The sequence below is a fragment of the Mobula hypostoma genome, chromosome 1 (assembly GCF_963921235.1).
Source record: "Mobula hypostoma chromosome 1, sMobHyp1.1, whole genome shotgun sequence".
Taxonomy (NCBI): Eukaryota; Metazoa; Chordata; class Chondrichthyes; order Myliobatiformes; family Myliobatidae; genus Mobula; species Mobula hypostoma.
This window is the reverse complement of record NC_086097.1, coordinates 29,744,139-29,764,814: the sequence shown is the minus strand read 5'-3', so window position 1 is coordinate 29,764,814 and position 20,676 is coordinate 29,744,139. Positions and strand designations below refer to the sequence as shown.

The following is a 20,676-nucleotide window of genomic DNA, read 5'->3' as shown; positions in this document are numbered from 1 at the left end:
GCATGGTGGCAGATCCTGGCCTAGTGCTTTTGAGAGCCCTGAAATTTAACCTCATAAAATTTGAGTTTGCAGTCTAACCATGACCTCATTAAAGTTTTCAAATCCACAATACCAGGTTTGTGACATAAAATAATAGTTTTAAGTTTCTAAATAGCTTTTTCCAAGCCTGTGTCTGGGTCAGGCAGTTCTTCTATTGTAGCCCTCAGTTCTGCCATCCAAGGTCGATATACACCCCTTGGTTCCCCCTCCACCCCGGCGGGGAAATACCTTAAGGGGAGCACTCCAGGAGGTGATCCGGTTAATGCTGTTGTTCCTCCTGACCTTGACCCTGATCAGTGGCCGAGGTATTGCTTGTCAGTTCTGTACCACACTGAGGCGTAGGGGAATGTGGTCTGGGAATTCAGGGGCGCTGAATAACAGGTTTTTCAGGATAAAGTGATCAGACATCCATTAGGATTTGGTCTGCTGAATCTGGAGCAGGAATTTCAGGACTAAGTGACATCACTCCCTCACTTTGTGCTTGGGAAAACATATGAGGAGAGGAGAAATTCCAATCGTCACCCTCCAGGGGAGGGGCCAACGCCACAGCGGCTAACCTTTCCTTCTCCTGTTTTCTAAAGTAACTAGCAATTTTTCATGAGGCTTTTCTAATTCCTTCTCCCAATCCTCAAACGCTGGCCATCTCACATGCTTAACTCCTCTCTTAAAAAGGTCCCTTTTCTCCAATACAATTTTCAATTGCTGAATCCTATCCTGATTAAAAGACCCGTCCGGTGGGAAGGGTTTGTCAGTATCCCTTGTCCATTTAATCCATTTAGGCAATTCTTCCACTGATCCCTTCCCATAATCATTAAACATATACCATGCTGGTGTTCCTTTATTTGGGACAGGGATAGACTCTCTTTGACCCATTATTACCAATTTCTATCTCTCCTTCTCACCCGACTTACCGTATTTTCTCTTTCTTTTATTCATTAGGTCATCCTGGAGTGATTAAACTTATGAGCTGTTTCCACAATTGTCACTCTTACTTCCTCTCTTTACTGGTACTGATGCCCCCCTGATGCCAGATCTGGTGTGTCTCTGATGCCAGATCTTAGGTGTTCCTAGTGCTCTTGCCATACGGATTTGGTGAGTCCCTGATGGCAGGTGTCCTGACACTCTTATTGTTCAAATTTGGTGCATCCCTGACGCCGCAGGAGTCCCTAACACTCTTACCAGTCAAATATAATCATTGATACCCATATGCTTCTGGTCATAGAAACATAGAAAACCTACAGCACAATACAGGCCCTTTGGCCCACAAAGTTGTGCCGAGCATGTCGCTACCTTAGAAATTACTAGGCTTACCCATAGTCCTCTATTTTTCTAAGCTCCATGTACCTATCCAAAAGTCTCTTAAAAGACCCTATCGTATCCGCCTCCACCACCGTTGCCAGCAGCCCATGCCATGCACTCACCACTCTCTACGTAAAAAAAATTTAACCCTGACATCTCCTCTGTACCTACTCCCCAGCACCTTAAACCTGTGTCCTCTTGTGGCAGGCATATCAGCCCTGGGAAAAAGCCTCTGACTATCCACATGATCAATGCCTCTCATCATCTTATACATCTTCTACCCTGCTGTCGCTGTACTGAAAGCAGCAGAATCATGGAGTGAAAAACGGATCTGCTCAATAGACAGTAGCGTAGATCACATTGTATAGAACATGGGATTGGGGCAGAACCCAATATTTGCCACTCGCCTGGAAAGGCCACGCAGACTGGCAGAAAGGCCAAGCAAACTGAAACTCTGCCCCCTGCCCTAGTTCCTCAGCCATGCATTCATCTGCCAAACCATCCTATTCTTATCCTCAATGGCGCATGGCACAGGCAGCATTCAGGAGATTGCTACCCTGAAGATCCTGCTTTTCAGTTTTCTACCTAGATCTTTAAATTCTCTAAAAGGACCAGCTCCTTTTTCCTACTTATGCCATTGGTGCCAACATGAACCAAGACTTCTGAGTGCCCATCCTCTGCCTTTCGAATGCCATGGACCCTATCCAAGACATCTCTGCCCCGGCACCTTGGAGGCAACGTACCATCCAGGTGTCCACAGAATCTTGTGTCTACTCCTCTGAGCAGGGAATCCCCTATCACTACTGCAGTCCTCTTCACCCTTCCTCTCTTCTGAATCACCGCACCGGACTCAGTGCCAGAGACCCGGTCACTGCAGCTCCCCCCGGTAAGTTATTTCCCCAACAATATACCACCCGTATACTTATTATTGAGGGGAACAGCCTTGGGGTACTCTGCACTGGCTGGCATTTTCTTTCCCTCTCCTGACAGTCACCCAGGTCCTGTCAGTACCTCCAGTTGAACTGTCTTTTTGTGTGCCTCCCCCCTGGCCATCAGTCTGTGGTTTTGTATTGCCATGTGCTCTTGTTTGTTTTCATGGCCCATGTACTCCTGTCCCCGCTCCTGCTCTACTCCGGCTCCTGTATTACTGAGTACTCCGTCTCTCACCTGTTCCTCATTATTACCTGAATTGCTGCCACCTGTGTCTCACTGTGCTCTGCCTGTCATCTGCCTCTCTGTTTATTGCTCAGTGTATTTCACTCCTGTGTTTCCAGCTGTTTGTTGCCAGGTTGTGCCAGTGAATTTTCCTGAGCCTGTCCAGCATTTGTATCTGTACTCTGTCTGTCTGATATTGACTCTGCCTGTTTCCTGATTCTGGTTTTTGGATTTCCCTGGATGTTTTGATCTCTGCCTGAACTTTGATGCCAACTTGGGATTTGTCACTCAATTAATATCACTGTGTGCACAGTACTGGGCCTGCGATGGGGTCCCTGCTCCAGTGTCCTGACAGGTCTCTAACTTATTTTTATTTGCCTTTTCTAATGAATAGTAGTTTGATTAGGCCACTGGAAAACGCTGAAAGCCTGTGAATGCTCCTTTTTAAAATCTCACTCTTGGACCTGTGATTTGTCTCTTCCGTCATTCCCAATTTGATCAGGCTGTTGGGGAAAATGGTGAGAGCTTGCAAAATTTTTTTTTTTAAATCTCACTTGCAGATCTGTGAGTTTCTTCTTCTCTCCCTTCTGATTTGATTGGGCTATTGATATTGTACCAAGGTACAGAGTTCAGAATTCAGAATCACTGAAATTTGTTGTTTTGTGGTAGCAGTACTGTGTAAGACACTTAAAAAAAATTACTATAGGTTGCAATTTTTAAAAAAGGAATAAATCACACAAGAGGAATAGAAAGATTGTGTTCAAAGGTTCATGAATGTCTCAGAAATCAAAAGGCAGAGGGGAAGAACCTGTTCTAAAAATGTTGAGTGGGTCTTCAGGCTCCTATGGGTCCTCTCTGATAGGAATAATGAGAGCACAGGTCCTGGATGGTGAGAGTCCTTAATGATGGATACTGCCTCCTGAAGTTGCCCTTGGTGGTGGGGAGAGTTGTACGGGTGATGGAGCTGGCTGAATTTACAACCCTCTGCAAGTGAAAAGCTTCTCTTGCATACTCTTCACTGATCAAACCATCAAACAGTGAGGTAGAACAGTATAAACAATAACAATGCAAAATAAAGTGTAACAGCTGCAGAGCAAGTGCAGTGCAGGTAGACAATAAGGTGCAAGATCTTAACAAGGTAGATTCTTTGGGTCAGAGTCAACCTTGTACGAGAGGTCCAGAGGGAAATGTACAGTTGCTGTTTCTGACTGAGAACTTTCATTGGGGCTGGGTCATCATTTTGCATTTTGTTTCCTTTTTACTGCCTCTGTGTAGTTCTGTGTGGTATGATATGGATGACATGTAAAGAAAAAATTGTCACTGTTCCTCATTACAGGTGACAATAATAAGCCAATTACTGGTTACCAAGATTAATGGCAGCAAAAACTGAAATGTTTACCAGACTTTGGCAGAACAAAACTGAGGCTCATTATTAGTGATTTTTTAAAAAAATTCATTAAATCCCAGAGGAATCCAGGAGAAACATCTTTACGTTGGAATGCAAAGTTGAAGAATAAAACTACAGGTACTGAAATAAATGCAAACAATGCTAGAAACACTCAGCATATCAGGCAGCATCTATGGAGGGGGTTGGTGAGCCGTTAGATGAAATATATTTTGTCACAAAGTGGGTAAAAACAGAAAAATAGTGAGTTTTCAGAGCAGAGAAGTGGGATGGGTAAAATAAATGAAATATCTCTGATAGGGCAAGACCAGATGTCCAAAACTGGCAGTTGAGGTTCAGACTAAACATATTTGACTAATTGTCACTGTGGGATGTGTCCAACAGGCCAGATTATACGAAAAAGTCTTGTCCATGCTATCTTCTCAGAAGTACCATCAGGCAGAAGGTACAAAAGCCTGAAATCTCACACCACCTGGTTAAAGAATAGCTATCTTCCTTCAACCATTCAGTTCTTGAACCAAGCAGCTCAATCTCGATCATTACCCGAGCATAGCAACACTATGAGCACTTTGATTACTTTACACTACAGTTGACTACCTCTGACATCCATCCTATACTTTCCCACAATCAATTACGCCCCTCAGTTTAGCCATTTCCACCCAGGGAAAATGTCTCTGGCTGTCAAATCTATCCATGACTTTATCATCTCTACACCTATCAAGCCACCACTCATCTTCCTTCACTCCAAAATGAAAAGCCCAAGCTCGTTCTATCTATCCTCATAAAACATGCTCTCTAATCCAGGCAGCATCCTGGTAAATCTCCTCTGCACCCTCTCTGAAGCTTCGCCCTCCTTCTTATATTGTTGGAATCAGAGCATAACACAATATTCCAACTGTGGTCTAACCAGAGTTTTGTCGGGTTGTAAGCTTACCCCTCAGCTCTTGAAATCTCTTCCCAGACTAACGAAAGCCAACACACCACAAGCCTTCTTAACCTCCTCTCAACTTACACAGTAACCTTCAGGGATCTATGAACTTGGACCCTAAGATTCCTCTGATCCTCCACTCTAAGAATCCTGCCATTCACCCTGTATTCTGCCCTTGACTTTAACCTTCCAGAGAGAATCACTTCACACTTTTCCAGACTAAGCAACAAGATTTCCACGCTAGCAGAATCGTTCATGTCCTTCTGTATAATTTCTGCTTTTCTTGTGAAAGCTATACATCTGATGTCCTGTGCTTGTGGGCAGTGAGTTTTTCATTGCACCTGTGCAGACATGGACTTGTGCACGTAACAATAAACGCAAATTAGACCTGGTTGTGCAGCTTGTTCACCAAATAAATAAACATAAACTTTATCTTTTATTTGTCACACATACGTCAAAACATAGAGTGAAATGAGTCATTTTTGTATCAAATCAATTCAGCGAGGATTCTGCTAAATAGCCCACAAGTGTTGCTACGCTTCCAACACCAACATAGCTCACTAACCCTAGCCAAACATATTTGGACTGTGGGAGGAAACCAGAGCACCCGGAGGAAACCCACATGGTCAGTGGCAGGAATTGAACCCTGATATTTTGCAGCTGGTGCTGTAAAGTGTAGCACTTCTACATGACCGAACTGTGCATAATGAATTCAAATAGAAGTGAGATGAGGTCAGACAGTAGGTAATGGGGGAATATTCTTCTGGGTGACTGATAACCAGTGTTAGATGTCTGAGGGTGCTAATTGTTAAGTACATGTAGCAAAAAATCACCACCCTGCAGGTTGATCGGATCACCTACACCCACCAAATATTGAAAGGCCTAGATACAGCGGACATGGAGAGAATGTTCCCATTAGTGGGAGTCTAGGACCAGAGTTTAATTAGCTTGGCACAACATCATGATCTGAAGGGTATATACTGTCCTGTGTTCTAAAGATTAAAAATAAAGATTGTCACATGTACATTGAAACATCAAAACATGCATCATCCGTGTCAATGACCAATACACTGAGGATATGCTGGATCAGCCCACAAATGTAGCCACGCTTCCAGCGTCGATGTTATATACTGTCAACTTACTAACCCTAACCCAAACACCTTTGGACTGTGGGAGGAAACTGGAGCACCTGGGGGAAACCCACACAGTCACTGATCTGTGAGTGAAATTACTGAAAGCAGCATCGTGACTGGATATGGTAGTGAGAATGTTGATTGTATTTGCACAAAGTGTTACAAGTGGTCTGGAGGAAATATTCTGTTGTGGAATCCATATCACTTTCTTGGTAAATTTCAAGGATTATTTGGATTGGCATCATAGCCAGCACAGGTATCATGGGCTGAGGGGCCTGCTCGTGATATGAACTATTCTATGGTTCAATTAGTTATCAGATAAACTTAAATTTCTTGCTGCCCTTATTTTTTTTTAAAAAACTAACACAGATTCTACAGATGTTGGAAATCTAGAGCAACACACAAATGGTGGAGGTCAGACAGAGAGGCTGAGACCCTTCTTCAATCCTCATGAAAGGTCTTGGTCTGAAATGTTCAAAGTAAATTTATTATCTAAATACATATATGTCACCATATACAACCCTGAGAATCATTTTCTTGTGGACCTACTCAATAAATCCAATAACCATAATAGAATCGGTGAAAGACGACGCCACCAGGGTGAACAACCAACGTGCAAAAGACAAGAAATTGAGCAAATACAAAAAGAGAGAGGAAAAAGTAATAATAATGAAGAAGCAGTAAATTTTGAGAATGTGAGCTGAAGAGGAAGGGAGTCCATTGGTCGTGGGAGCAGTTCAGTGATGAGACAAATGAATTTGAGTGAAGTTATCCCCTCTGGTTTAAGAGCCTGATGGTTGAGGGCTAATAACTGTTTCTTAAACTGGTGGTGGGGGTCCTGAGGCTCCTGTACCACCTTCCTGATTGCAGCAGTGGGAAGAGAACATGACCTGGGTTGGGTCTTTATTCCTCTCCATAGATAATGTCTGACCCTAGCACTTTGTGTGTGTTTCTCTGTACTGTGTTCAGTTCTTGTCACCTACCTATAAGAAAGATATCAAAAAAAGTTGAAAGAGTATAGAGAAGGTTTACGAGGATGCTGCAAAGCATGAGGGTCTGAGTCAAAGGGGTAGGTTGAGTAGGTTAGAACTTCATTCCCTGGAGTGCAGGAGAATGAGGGGAGATTTGACGGAGGTTTATAAAATTATGAGAGATATAGATAGGGTAAGTGCAAGCGGGCTTTTTCCACTGAGACTGGATGAGACTGGAACTAGAGGTCATGGGTTAAGGGTGAAAGGTGAAATATTAAGGGGAAACCGAGGGGGAGGTTCTTCACTCAGAGTGGTGAGAGTGTGGAATTTCAACTTTATAGGGAAGTTTGGATTAGTGCATGATTAGGAGGACTATGGTCCAGTGTGGGGTGATGGAATTAGCAGAATAAAAGTTTGGCACGACTAGATGGGCCAAAGTGCCTGTTTCTATACTGTAGTGCTCTATGACTCTATGACTAATTGAACCTCTAAAGTCTGGCAAAAGCAGCTAGTTTCAGGATAAACATACGTCACCTTGTTTTCTTGAGAGAGGCTGATTGCTCCCTCCTCTGGTACTGGGCACACCAGTCGAAGCCAAGCACACCTCCTCTTGATGGTCAGGGTCTCTGACTGGCCCTCTAGACTGCAGCAGTTCATCCGAGTTTAACACATGCTCTGGATCTAAGGTCCCAGAGGTGGGTTCATTGCTGTAAGAGATCGTTTGAAAAAAGTACACCCTTGAATCAAAGATGACGAGGAGGCCGTGGATAGTGTAGAAGTTTGTCATAGGTTACAATGGGGCACTAACAGGATGCAGAGCTGGGCTAAGAAGTGGCAGATGAAGTTCAATCAGGAAAGTGTGAAGCGATTCACTTTGGAAGATCAAACTTGAAGATAGAGTACAGGGTTAATGGCAGGATTCTTAACACACTGTTGATCTTGGGGTCCACTGTCCATAGGTCCCTCAAAGTTGCTGTGTAATTTGATAGGGAGGTTAAGAAGGCACATTGTCTATTGGGCTTCATTAATCAGAGCATTGAGTTCAAGAGCAGGAAGATAAAACCCCGATTAGATCACACACTGAAAATTGTGCTCATTTCTGGTTATTGTTATAGTCATTATAGGAAAGATGTGGCAGTATTAGAGAAGGTGCAGAGATTTACCAGGATGCTGCCTGGTTTAGAGAGCATGTCTCATGAGGGGAGGTTGAGTGAGCCAGGGCTTTTCTCTTGGACTACAGGAAAATGTGAGGCGACTTAACAGAGGTGTACAAGATGATAAGAGACATAAAATCGAGTGGGCACTCAGAGACATTTTCCCAGGGTGGAAATATCTGATATAAGGAGTTATAATTTAAGGTGATTGGAGGGAAGTGTAGGGAAATGTCAGAGGTAGGGTTTTTGCACAGAGAGTGGTAGTGTGTGGAATGAGCTGTCGGGGGTGGTGGTACAGGCAGATATGCTGGGACATTCAAGGGACTCTTAGATAAACACATGGCTGATAGAAAAATGGAGGGCTATGCTTGAGGGAAGAGTTACATTAATCTTAACAACACACATCAAAGTTGCTGGTGAACGCAGCAGGCCAGGCAGCATCTCTAGGAAGAGGTACAGTCGACGTTTCAGGCCGAGACCCTTCATCAGGACTAACTGAAAGAAGAGCTAGTAAGAGATTTGAGAGGGGGTGGGGGAGATCCAAAATGGTAGGCGAAGACAGGAGAGGGAGCGATGGAGCCAAGAGCTGGACAGTTGATTGGCAAAAGGGATATGAGAGGATCATGGGACAGGAGGCCTAGGGAGAAAGAAAAGGGGGGGGGGACCCAGAGGCCTCCTGTCCCATGATCCTCTCATATCCCTTTTGCCAATTAACTGTCCAGCTCTTGGCTCCATCCCTCCCCCTCCTGTCTTCTCCTATCATTTTGGATCTCCCCTTCCCCCTCCCACTCTCAAATCTCTTACTAGCTCTTCTTTCAGTTAGTCTTGATGAAGGATCTTGGCCTGAAACGTCGACTGTACCTCTTCCTAGAGATGCTGCCCGGCCTGCTGCGTTCACCAGCAACTTTTATGTGTGTTGCTTGAATTTCCAGCATCTGCAGAATTCCTCGTGTTTACATTAATCTTAGGTTAAGTTAAAAGGTTGGCACAACATTATGGGCTGAAGGGCCTGTACTTTGCTGTAATATTCTACATTCTAACATATAAAAACATCAGAACCTGCTGGAACGCACAACAGGTCACTGACATTGAGTAAAAGAGTTGGGACGTCATGTTAAAGCTGTATAAAACTGGTTACACTACACTTGGAGAACTGTCTGCAGTTATGTTCACTAAGAAGGATATGATTAATTAATTTATTATTTATTTAGAGACTTTCCATGGTCACTTCTTCTGCCTCATCGAGCCCGTGTGGCCCAATTACACCCACTAATTAACCTGCTTTGGAACGTGGGAGGAAACGGAAGCTCCCAGAGGAAACCCATGGGGTCATGGGGAGAATGTACACATTTCTTACAGACAACCGGAGGAATTGAACCTGGGTCACTGGCACTGTAATAGTTATGCTAGTCACTGCACTAATGAGCCACCCCTATCTAGAGAAGGTGCAGAAAGATTTAGAAAGATGTTGCTTGGACTGGAGGGCACAAATTCGGCAGCGCATCAGATTCGGCAATTGCGCTCGTGAATATGCCCGTGACAGCTAATTATTGCTTCATTGTGATTGTATTTAACTCCATTCATTCTGTCATAGTACTTGTCGAGTCTTGGACATGGACATAGCTACACTTCACTTCCTGCATCCTGCCTTGCCTGAGAAATTCAACTGTTGAGTCAACTAAATCTGAAGACTACCGGTGCTCACTTAATTCTTAGTTGTTCTTTTCAGCTGCAGTGTAGGCTTCGTTTTCCATTTGAGAGTTTGAATTAACGGCCATTTGGCCTAGTGTTTGTTTGCTTTCCCTGTAACATTGTTCGCATTAAAGCCTGTCATCTATGAGCGTCTGACTCTGCACTCGGGTCATGTCCGCACTCCGGTGACATCAGGAGAGGCTGGACAGGCTGGGACTGTCCTCCCTGGAGTGAGGGGTGACCTTATAGAAGTTCATAAAATCGTGAGGTGGAGGGTCAGTCTTTTCCCCAGAGTAGGGGTGTTTAAAACTAGAGAGCATGGGTTCAAGTTGAGAGGGAAGAATTTAAAGGGGACCTAAGGAGCAACTTTTCCACACAGAGGACATGTGGAACAAGTTGCCAGAGGAAGTGGTAGAGGTGGGTAAAATGATGACATTTAAAGGATATTTGGACAGGTAAATGGATATGAAAGGCTTAGATGGGACGTGGAGCAAACATGGGCAAGTGGAACTAGCAACTTGGTCAGCACGAACCAGTTGGATGGAAGGCTCTAAGCCTGTTCCATTTGCCTGAATTTGGCTCACATCGTTCTGAACCTCTCCTGTCTACATTCCCTATAGTAGAGACAACAAAAGCGACATGTGTTTAGGGTGGGGAGAAGAGGTTTTGAAGGGGTATCAGGAAGGTTTTTTCACTCAGAGGGTGGATGGAATCTGTAACTCACTGCCTGAGGAGGTGTCCTGTGGATTAATGGACATCAGGCAGTTCAGCCCATCGAGTCTGCCCCACCGTTCCATCACAGTTGATTTATTATCCCTCTCAACCCCAATCTCCTGCCTTCTCCCTGTAACCTTGTGCTTTGAACTTTGTGTAACTACGAAGTTGCCGTGGTACTTTTGACCAACAGTCCTACCTACCTGAATCCATCTGATGCCAAGAGGGACGCGGGCACAGCAAGAACATTATAGATAGTGTCTGTGGAAGAGAAATAAGATGCAGGTCAATAAACAATTTCTACCTGATCACAAAAAAAACTGTGGACTCTATCTGCACTTCCTTCTGTCTCAAGAAAACAGCCAATATAATCAGCGTTTCCCTCCTACCCCGGGCATTCTACCTTCTCCCCAGCCCACCCACTTCAGACAGAAAATACAAGGACTTGAGAACATGTACCACCAGGCTCGAGGACAGTTTCTATTCTGCTGCTTTAAGATTATTGAACAGACCACTTGGTGGGCTCTTGACCTCACAATCTAATTATCTGTGGCCTTTGCACCTTGTGTCTGCCTGCATTGCTCTTTCTCTGTAACTCCCACTCTATTCTGCATTTTGGTATTGCTTTTCTTTTTGTACTACCTCAATGTACTTATAAAGGTACATTGGATGTTCTCTATCTGGATGGCATTCAGACTTTCTGAATGGCCTGGTAGCATAGCAGTGCAATGTTTTACGGTGCTGGCAATCACCGATCAGTGTTCAAACCCCACCCTTGTCCGTAAGGAGTTAGTACGCCCTCCCGTGACTCTGTGCATTTCCTCCCACATTCCAAAGGTGTACGGGATGGAAAGGATTAGTAAGTTGTGGGCATGCTATGTTGGTACCAGAAGCATGGTGACACTTGCAGGCTGCCCTCAGGCTGTGTGGGTCATAGATACAAAAAGATGCATTTCCCTATGTTTCAATGTCATAAGATTATGAGACCATATGACGTAGGAGCAAAATGAGGCCACTAGGCCCATCGGGTCTACTCTGCCATTCCATGATGGCTGATTTACTATCCTCTCAATCCCATTCTCCTGCCTTCTCTCCGTAACCTTTGATGCTCTCACTAACCAACCTCTATTTTAAATAAACTCGATAACATGGCTTCCATAGCTGTCTTTGGCAATGAATTCCACAGATTCACAGCCACCTAGCTAAAGAAATTCCTTCTCATCTCTGTTCTAACTATTCTGAGGCTGTGCCCGCTGGTCCTGGATTCATATCCTCTCCACATCCGCTCTATCTAGGCCTTTCAATATTCAATACGTTTTAATGAGATACCCCCATCATTCTTCTAAACTCCAACTAGTACAGGCCCAAAGCCGTCAACCACTCCATATGCGTTATTCCCTTCATTTCCAGAATCATTCCTGTGAACCTCTGTCTATTGCACAATGGCTATTTGTCAGCCTTTGTTGTGCAGTTTTCCATCGAGTCTATTGTGTTCCTTTGTATTTTCTGTGAATGCCTAAAAGAAAAAGTACCTCAGGGTTGTGTGTGGTGACATATATGTACTTTGACAATAAATTTACTTTGAACTTGAATTTTTGAATTGATTTTTTAGGGTAACTTCATTCAGAGGGTAGTGTGAATATGGAAAGAGCTGCCTGTGGAAGTGGTGGATTTGGGGCCGATTGCAACATTTAAGGGAAGTTTGAATGAAAGGAGTATGGGAGAGGTGCATGTCGTAATAAAATCCAATTAGTAACTGAAACTGCAGAAAGTCATACCCGATCCCAAAGGAGGTCATCCCTAATCCTCGAAACAATCGCTCTACGATTCTTGCTTACTGTTTCTGGGCATCCTCCACTTCTTGCTCTCCACTTGGTTGAAGAAAGGAAACTTTGTTTTCCCAACAGGTAAGAAATGAACTGGAAACTCAAGCTGGTGCGGCACCAGAGAAGCTGTTCCCTTCCTTGTGTTGTCCGTGTTCGGAACCAACCTAAATTCTAATGGGTGAAAGAAACAGTCTTACTTCTACTTGTTTCGCAGACTCTTAATTTTTCCCAGGCTTTATTATGCATTGTTCAGACCACACTTGGAATATGGTGAGCAGTTTTGGGCTACTTATCTAAGAAAAGATGTGCTGGCATTGGAGAGGTACACAAGAATGATCCCAGAAATGAAAGGGTTAATGTACGAGGAGTGTTTGGTGGCTCAGGCCTGTACTTGCTGGAGGTTAGAAGAATGGGGGTGGGGGGGGGAATGGGGCGGATCTCACTGAAACCTCTCAAATACTAAAAGGCCCAGACGGAGTGTACCTGGAGAGTATGTTTCCTGTAGTGGGGGAGTCTAGGACAAAGGGACACAGCCTCAGAATACAAGGACATCTCTTTAGACCAGAGACAAAGAGGAATTTATGTAGCCAGCGGGTGGTATATCTGGAATTCATCGCCGTAGACGTCTCTGGAGGCCACGTCATTGGGTAAATTTAAATTGGAGTTTGATAGGTTTTTGATTAGCTAATGTGTCAAATGTTGCAATGAGAAGGCAGGAGAACGGGGTTGAGAAAGATAATAAATCAGCCATAATGGGATGGAGCAGATTGGATGGGCCAAATGGCCTCATTCTGAGTCTACGGTACATCTTATAGATATTATAGATATCTAATTCTGAGTCTATGGTACATCTTATAGATATTATAGATATCTAATTCTGAGTCTATGGTACATCTTATAGATATTATAGATACCTAATTCTGAGTCTACGGTATATTTTATAGATATTATAGATATCTAATTCTGAGTCTACGGTATATTTTATAGAGTTATGGTCATATGCATGAGAAACTCTTCTATTCATTTTCTGAACTCAAATTAATTTCAGCCAGTCTTTAAATACAGTTGGATCCCTATACCTTTGCGATCTAAAGATTCCTTTTGGAGTCAAGGATGAGGCAAAAAACTTGTTGCTTATGACCATTTTATTAAATGTCACAAGAACAAACAAATAAGAGCGGAGAGAACAAAGGAAAAAAAGGGAACAGTCATGGTCATTTCATACTCAGACTTGAGAAAACAAAGTTTCCCGTGATAACAATTAACCTATAAAATAGACAGCTTCAAGTAGTGAGACAGAGTGAAATCGATGAAGTTTCTAGAAAAATACAGAGACAACTGTATCGTAATTCCTGGAAAATTCACTAAACAATTACATGTATATATAGTAGGTGATTATATAAAAATACAACCAAACATAGGAAAGTTAAACTACAAGAAAAGTAACAATTCTACGGCTTAATCCAACAATATCAATCTTTTAAATGAACTCAAACCCAGAGCAGACTAAACAAATAAAGGTCTCTTTTAACACAAAGTGCTGGAGGAACTCAACAGGTCAGGGGGGGTGCAGCTGTCAGAGGCCTCTGTACTTGGAGCGATCTCGAGAGAGAGAAAGAGTCTGCTGATTCTCAATTCAGGGGAAGTTGAAATAAGCAATGCTGGACGTAGTTTTGGTGGTCTATAGATCATGGTCCCTGGGGACTTGCTATTGCTTTCATGGCAGATGATGGGGGATGAGGCTTTTTGCTGGAATAGGTGGGGGCAGGGGTGTTGGTGCTTTGCTTCTGCTTGTGCATGGGGGGGGAGGGGGAATTGGGATTCTAACTTTTTTTTCTGTCATTCATTCTTTGGGTTTTTTCTCTCTGTTTCGTGGATGTCTGTGAAGAGTAAGAATTTCAGGTTGTATACTGTATACATCTTTTCCACGGATGCTGCCCGACCTGCTGAGTTCCTCCAGCGCGTTGTGAGTGTTGCTTTGACCCCAGCATCTGCAGATTATTTTGTGTTTACTGTATACATTCTCTGATATTAAATTGAAACATTGATATTGAGTGATGGGGTCCTTGATGGATGCAGCCTTTTTGAGGCATTACCTTTTGAAGATATCCAAAGTGCTTCAGATATTTGTGACAACAATAAACCAATACCAATACCAACTGGTGTGGCGAGATGGCGAGTTGATGGATCAAGACCCTTCATCTGGATGCAGGGTCTCAAATAGAAACGCTGACTGTCATTTTCCTTCCACAGACGCTGCCTGACCTGTTCAGTTCCTCTGGCGGTTTGTGATGGCAACAGGCTATAGCATATTTAAGATCAGCTTTATTTGTCACATGTACCTCGAATCATCAAAACACACAGTGAAATGTGTTGTTTGCATTTATACTGAACACAGTCTAAGAATGTGCTGAGGGCAGCACACAAGTCTCGCCATGCATGCTCACCACTTACTAACCCATACGCCTTTGGAATGTGGGAGGAAACTGGAGCTCCCAACGGAACCCCACGTGGTAACAGGGAGCGCATACAATCTCCTTACAGACAGAGGTAGAAATTGAACCTCGCTCACTGGTGCTGTGAAGTGATGCATTAACCACCATGCCACTGTACTGCCCACAGGAGTAATGATGGGCCATCCAGCATTTTGCACCTGGATTCCATGCCATCAGGGACCAATTACCCAGTACATCTCAACCTGTATCAGAATCAGGCTTATTAACACTATCTTACATAATGTGAAATTTGCTGTTTTGTGGCAGCAATACAGTGCAAAGAGACAAAATTACTATAAATTACAAAATAAATAAATAGTGCAAAGAGAAAGGATTTGTAAGGTTGTGTTCATGGGTTCTGTTCAGAAATCTGATGATGGAAGGGAAGAAGCTGTTTCTGAATCACTGAGTGTAGGTCTTCAGGTTCCAGTACCACCTCCCTGGTAAGAAGAGGACATCTCTCAAATGGTGAAGGTCCTTAATGATGATTAATGCAATATTCCTGCTTTTTTCACACACTCCCTTAATGCCTTCAATATCTAGAGATCAACCTGTTTCCTTTGTAAGTATATATCTTCAGTGACTTCCAGGAGTCTCCATTGCAAGCTGCCTCCATTGACACAAAGCAATGAATTTCACTCTATGTTCTGATGTACATGTGATAAAGTCTATCTTAAATCTTAGAGCAGTTCAGCACAAAAGTAGGTCGTTTGGACCACCATGTCTGCGCCAACCAAACTAGTTCCATCTGCCTCCTTTTCCTGCCTGTTCATGTACCTGTCTAAATTGCTCTTAAATCATATCTAGATACGATAGGTTATCTTGCAGGTTGAGTCAGTAGTGAAAAGGAAAGGTACATTGCATCTGGAGTTTCTCCAGTTAGCGGACAATTTCCCTCCATGCCTCTCTGACATAGTGAGGAATCGCATACAGCAGTGGTTTGCTACATTGCCTTCTGCTGGGTGAGTTTCCAAACAGATCACCAGCTCGTAACCCAGCATGGATGGAAAGCGTGCAGGGGAGCCGGCTGAATTCGAACTCGGGACCTTTCATCCCGAAATCCAACGCTGATGCCACTACGCCACCAGCCGGGTCAGTAGTAAGGAAGGCAAATGCAAGGGTGATGTTAGCATTCAGTTCAAGGAGGACGAGAATGTAATGCTGAGGCTTTATAAGGCATTGGTCAGACCACACTTGGAGTTTTATGGGCAGTTTTGGGACCCTTATCTAAGAAAGGATGTGCTGGCATTGGAGAGAGTACACAGGAGGTTTACAAGAATGAAAGCATTGTCTATTGTATGAAGAATATTTGATGGCTCTGGGCCTGTAGTCGCTGGAGTTTAGAAAAATGGTGGTATGAGGTGGGTGTGGGAATCTCACTGAAACCTACCAGATATTGAAAGGCTTGGACAGGTTGGACATGGAGAGGATCTTTCCAATAGTTTGCAGATGTCACAACGGTTGGTGATGTTGTGGATAATATGGAGGGTTTTTCGAGTTTACACTAAGACATTGTTAGGATACGGAGCTGGGCTGAGAAGTGGCAGATGGAGTTCAATCCTTGCTAATTTGTCCTATTTCATGGCAACATTTCCTTTGATATGTCATTTTACACAATTGATGTTGCTGTTACTTTTGCTATGAGACAAACCTCTTACTTTTTGTGGCGCAGTGTCGTTTCACAGATACTCTTCCAGATAGACGGTCATCACACAGTGAACTTTCGCTCGGCTTGCATGGATCCTGTGAAATAGAGTTAAGGATAACATAAAGAATGGGGAAATTCTCTACCATTGAGCACATCTGTAAGAAGAGTGTCACAAAAAAAAACTGCATCCATTAACAAGGGCCCCCACCACCCAGGCCATGCTCTCTTCTCACTGCTGCCAACGGGAAACAGGTATAGAAGCTATAGGTCCCACACCACCAGGTTCACAAACAGTTATTCCCCTACAACCACCAAGCTCCTGAACCAGCGTGGGTAATACACTCACCTCAACACTGAACTGATTCCACAACCTATGAAGGGTCATGATGAAGGGACTCGGCCTGAAAGTTCGACTGTTTACTCTTTTCCATAAATGCTGCCTGGCCTGCTGAGTTCCTCACACATTTTGTGCGTATTGCCACAACTAATGGACTCACTTTCAAGGGCTCTACATCTCTTGTTGGTGATATCATTATTAATTTGTTTGTTTTAATTTCGACAATGTTGTCTTTTGTGAATTGGTTGGTTGTCCATCTTTGTGTGTAGCTCTTCATGTGTTTAATTGTATCTACTGCGAATGCCCACGAGAAAATGAATCACGGGTAGTATGTGGTGACTTATACATGCTATGATAATAACGTTACTTTGAACTTTAAACTTTGGAAAAGGTCCTTAATGTATTCCCTTCCAATAATCTGTAGTGAAGCCAGCACTAAAGCACAGGAAACATGGTGAATTATGTGCGGTTCTGGTTACCCCATTACATGAAGGATGTGGAGTTTTGGAGAGGGTGCAAAACTGGTTCACCAGGATGCCAATGGTATAGTGGCATCGGCACTGGACTTCGAGGCAGGTGGTCGTGAGTTCGAATCTGGCCGGGTCCCAACCTGGGCAGCAGCAGTCCTAGCAATCTACTTCCGTACCTTGCCACAAAAACCCTATGGACAACTACACTATCCATAGAGTCGCCATGAGTCAACGAAGACTGGATGGTTCTCAACAACAACAGTTAAAGGAGAGATTGAATTGTTCCATCTGGAACATTGGAGACTACACCACCCTCTGGCTAAAGAAATTCCTCTTCATTTCTGTTCTAAAGGGGCGTCCTTCTATTCTACAGCTATCCTCTAGACTCTCCGACTAGACTCTGTTTAGACTCTCCTACTATGGGAAAAATCTTCTCAGATTCAGATTCAGGTTTATTTCTCACACATTCATCAAAACATACAAGGACACTACACATTCTGGCATTAATATCCACTCTGTGTTGGTTTTTTAATATTGGATGTGACACTCAATGTGTCAATGAGTTCCTACATGCCAACGAGTACAGACCCAGAGCCTCATACGTTAACCTTTTTATTCCCAGAAAGTCTTCACTAGGTTGAATGTGTTCACTGACATGTTAAAATGGCAATATATAACTTACATTGACATTCGTGTCTGAGTCTGGCTCACTATCATGTTGCTGGGAGGTGCGGTTCGGCAACTTCTCAGCTTGGTCCTCCGCAGATGTCTCGGGAGTCTTTGCTCGTGAAGAAAACTGAAACACAAGAAATGATGAAAAGACCTACCTACACTCGGCTGTGGCTAATAGGGTTCGCTTGTCTCCCTGTAGATAGTATTCAGTATTAACCATACAAGGGACGGTTTAAAGCAGGGGCTTCCAACATTTTTATCCCCTCCCTCCCTACTGCATTCCATCCTCCCCCTCCATCACTACCACACTCACCCCTCCCCTTGGTTAACACTGTACCTTGTGATGCTTCTCAGTGCTCATTGCCTTCCGAATCAAGTAGGAGGTTTCTCTCTCCCTTTTGGTTTTCAGTTGCTTTCTTCTCTTCACCAAATTCTGCTAAAGAGGAAGAGGATGAGATGCTTTATTCCATACAGATGCTGCATTCAGAGTTTTTTTTATCAATGCCTGTTCTTCCCTCACTCGTCCCTATTGATCTTCAGTGTAAAGTTTCTGTTTCCACAGGGCACGGGGAAGGAGAATTGGGTGGAAATGGTTTTGCTGTTGATCTGTTATTATTTTCACATGGATGCAGTGAAAAACTTTTTGTTTGTGCACCATCAAAGACAAATCAATGCCTACAGTAAGTATGTTAAGGTAGCAAAACAAAATTTTAAAAAAAACAGTGCAGAATATTGTGTTACATGTACAGAGAAAGGGCAGTGCAGGTAGACAAATACATTGCAAGGGCCATGATGAGGTAGGCTGGGAGATCAAGAGTTCATATTTAAGCATATAAGAGGTCTGTTCAAGAGTCTGATAACAGCAGGGTAGTCACTGATGTGAAATCTGTGGTACATGGTTTCAAGCTTTTGTACCTTCTGCATAATGTGTCTGTTCTGCCCAATGTGCCTGTGATGCTAATACAAGTTTTTCATTGCATTTGCGCATATCTGTCAAAGTCAACGGAAGTTTATGATCCAAGTAAATATACCACATATACTACATTGTGATCAATTTTTGCGTACTTGTGCCTATGAGAACAAACATGACTTTAAAATGAGAGAATTTTTTTGCTGTACAACCTTTCTGGGGAATTTAGCACATTCCTTGCCAACTGATTTCCAAGGTGGCTCATCAGATTCGGAGCTGTTCGATCCTGTGGTGCTGAAATGAAAAAGAAAAGATATTGACTATTTCACCTACAGAAACAAGAATGAGAACAGCGCCAGGGACCCAGGCATACTGTATATCACAACTTGGATCAGTACTGAGGGACATCTGTACTGTCTTATCAAGCAGAGACATTCTTTAAGGTACAGGGAGATGTTTATACTGACCAAGGAGTCTAAGACCAGGGCTCACGGAGTACTGGTTAGCTCAATCAATTTAGAGCACCAGCAATCACCGATTGAGGTTCAATTCTTGTCCGTACAGAGCCCCTGTGACCATGTCGGCTTCCTTCAAGTGCTCCAGCTTCTTCCCACACTCCAAAGACATACAGGTTAGGGTGAGTGAGTTGTGGGCGTGCAACGTTGGCGCTGGAAGCGTGGTAACACTTGCGGGATGCACCCAACTTAATCCTCGCAAATTTAATTTGATGCAAATACATTTAACTCTATGTTCCGATGTACATATGACAAATAAAACTAATATTTAACACAAGAGATTCTTTGGATGCTGGGATCTAGAGTAACACATAAAATACTGAAGGCTAGGCAGCACCTATGGAAAGGAATTGAATTGACCTTTGGGCTGAGACCCCTCATCAAGACAAATCTTTGAATAAGGGCTAGGCAGTTTCGGGAAATTCCTTCAGTCAGATTTGGAGATCCTTTGGAATTCTCTGTCCCAGTGGGATCTGGAGATTTGGTCACTAAGATTATTCAGAACAGCAGATTCAGATTTACTTATAACATGTGCAGTACTCTACAGAAGTCCTGGGCACATAAGTATAGTTAGTGTCCCTAAGACTTTTGCACGATACTATATTAGACAACGTGGAGTGGTGAGCTAGTTTGTAAATCTGGAGGGAACCAAGGATGTTGGGAGTGGCGAGGGTGGAGTGCCACAGAAGGAGTGTGTGACAAGTGGCAGAGGAGGAGGGCCAAGGGCGGGGGGGGTGGTGGTGCGGGTGCAGACACACCCAACCCTGAGACACCATGCAATGTCATTTGATTCCAAACAATTGTTTTGCTAATCACTACGGAATGTCTCTCTGGTGCTTCCTGCCCTCCCTTCCCCTTTTCCCAACCACGATTCCCCTCCCCCTCCCCCTCCCTTCCTCTTTTCCCAACCACGTCCCCTCTCCCTCCCCCTCCCTTCTCCTTTTCCCAACCACAATCCCCCTCTGCCTGTCCCCTTCCTACTCCTAGTTCACAATAGAGACTCATATCAGAATCGGGTTTATGGTCACTCACATGTCATGGAATTTGCTTTTGTTTTGTTGTGGGAGTACAGTGCAATATATCAAATTACTGCAGTACTGTGCAAAAATCTTAGGCATCCTAGCTATATGCAAGCTAAGTCTGTACACGGAAACATACAGTGAAATGCGTCATTTGCACCAACAACCAACACAACCTAATCACAAAGAGAGAATCTGCAGATGCTGGAGATCTAAGCGACACACACACGCAAAATGCTGGAGGAACTCAGCAGGCCAGGCAGCATCTAAGGAAAAAAGTACAGTTGACATTTC

At 43.6% G+C, this 20,676-nt stretch overlaps 1 protein-coding gene across 1 annotated transcript in view; it reads right to left on the bottom strand.

Moving 5' to 3' along the window:
* LOC134352161 (cytosolic carboxypeptidase 3-like) overlaps positions 1-20,676 on the bottom strand; it is a 97,989-nt gene that overhangs the window by 9,184 nt on the left and 68,129 nt on the right. The window contains exons 12-18 of the mRNA XM_063059461.1: positions 19,061-19,142; positions 18,276-18,374; positions 17,949-18,062; positions 16,470-16,554; positions 12,329-12,487; positions 10,694-10,751; positions 7,465-7,637 (exon numbers count right to left, since the gene is read on the bottom strand). Coding sequence (XP_062915531.1) covers positions 7,465-7,637; positions 10,694-10,751; positions 12,329-12,487; positions 16,470-16,554; positions 17,949-18,062; positions 18,276-18,374; positions 19,061-19,142 — 770 coding nt within the window. The remainder of the gene's footprint in view (positions 1-7,464; positions 7,638-10,693; positions 10,752-12,328; positions 12,488-16,469; positions 16,555-17,948; positions 18,063-18,275; positions 18,375-19,060; positions 19,143-20,676) is intronic.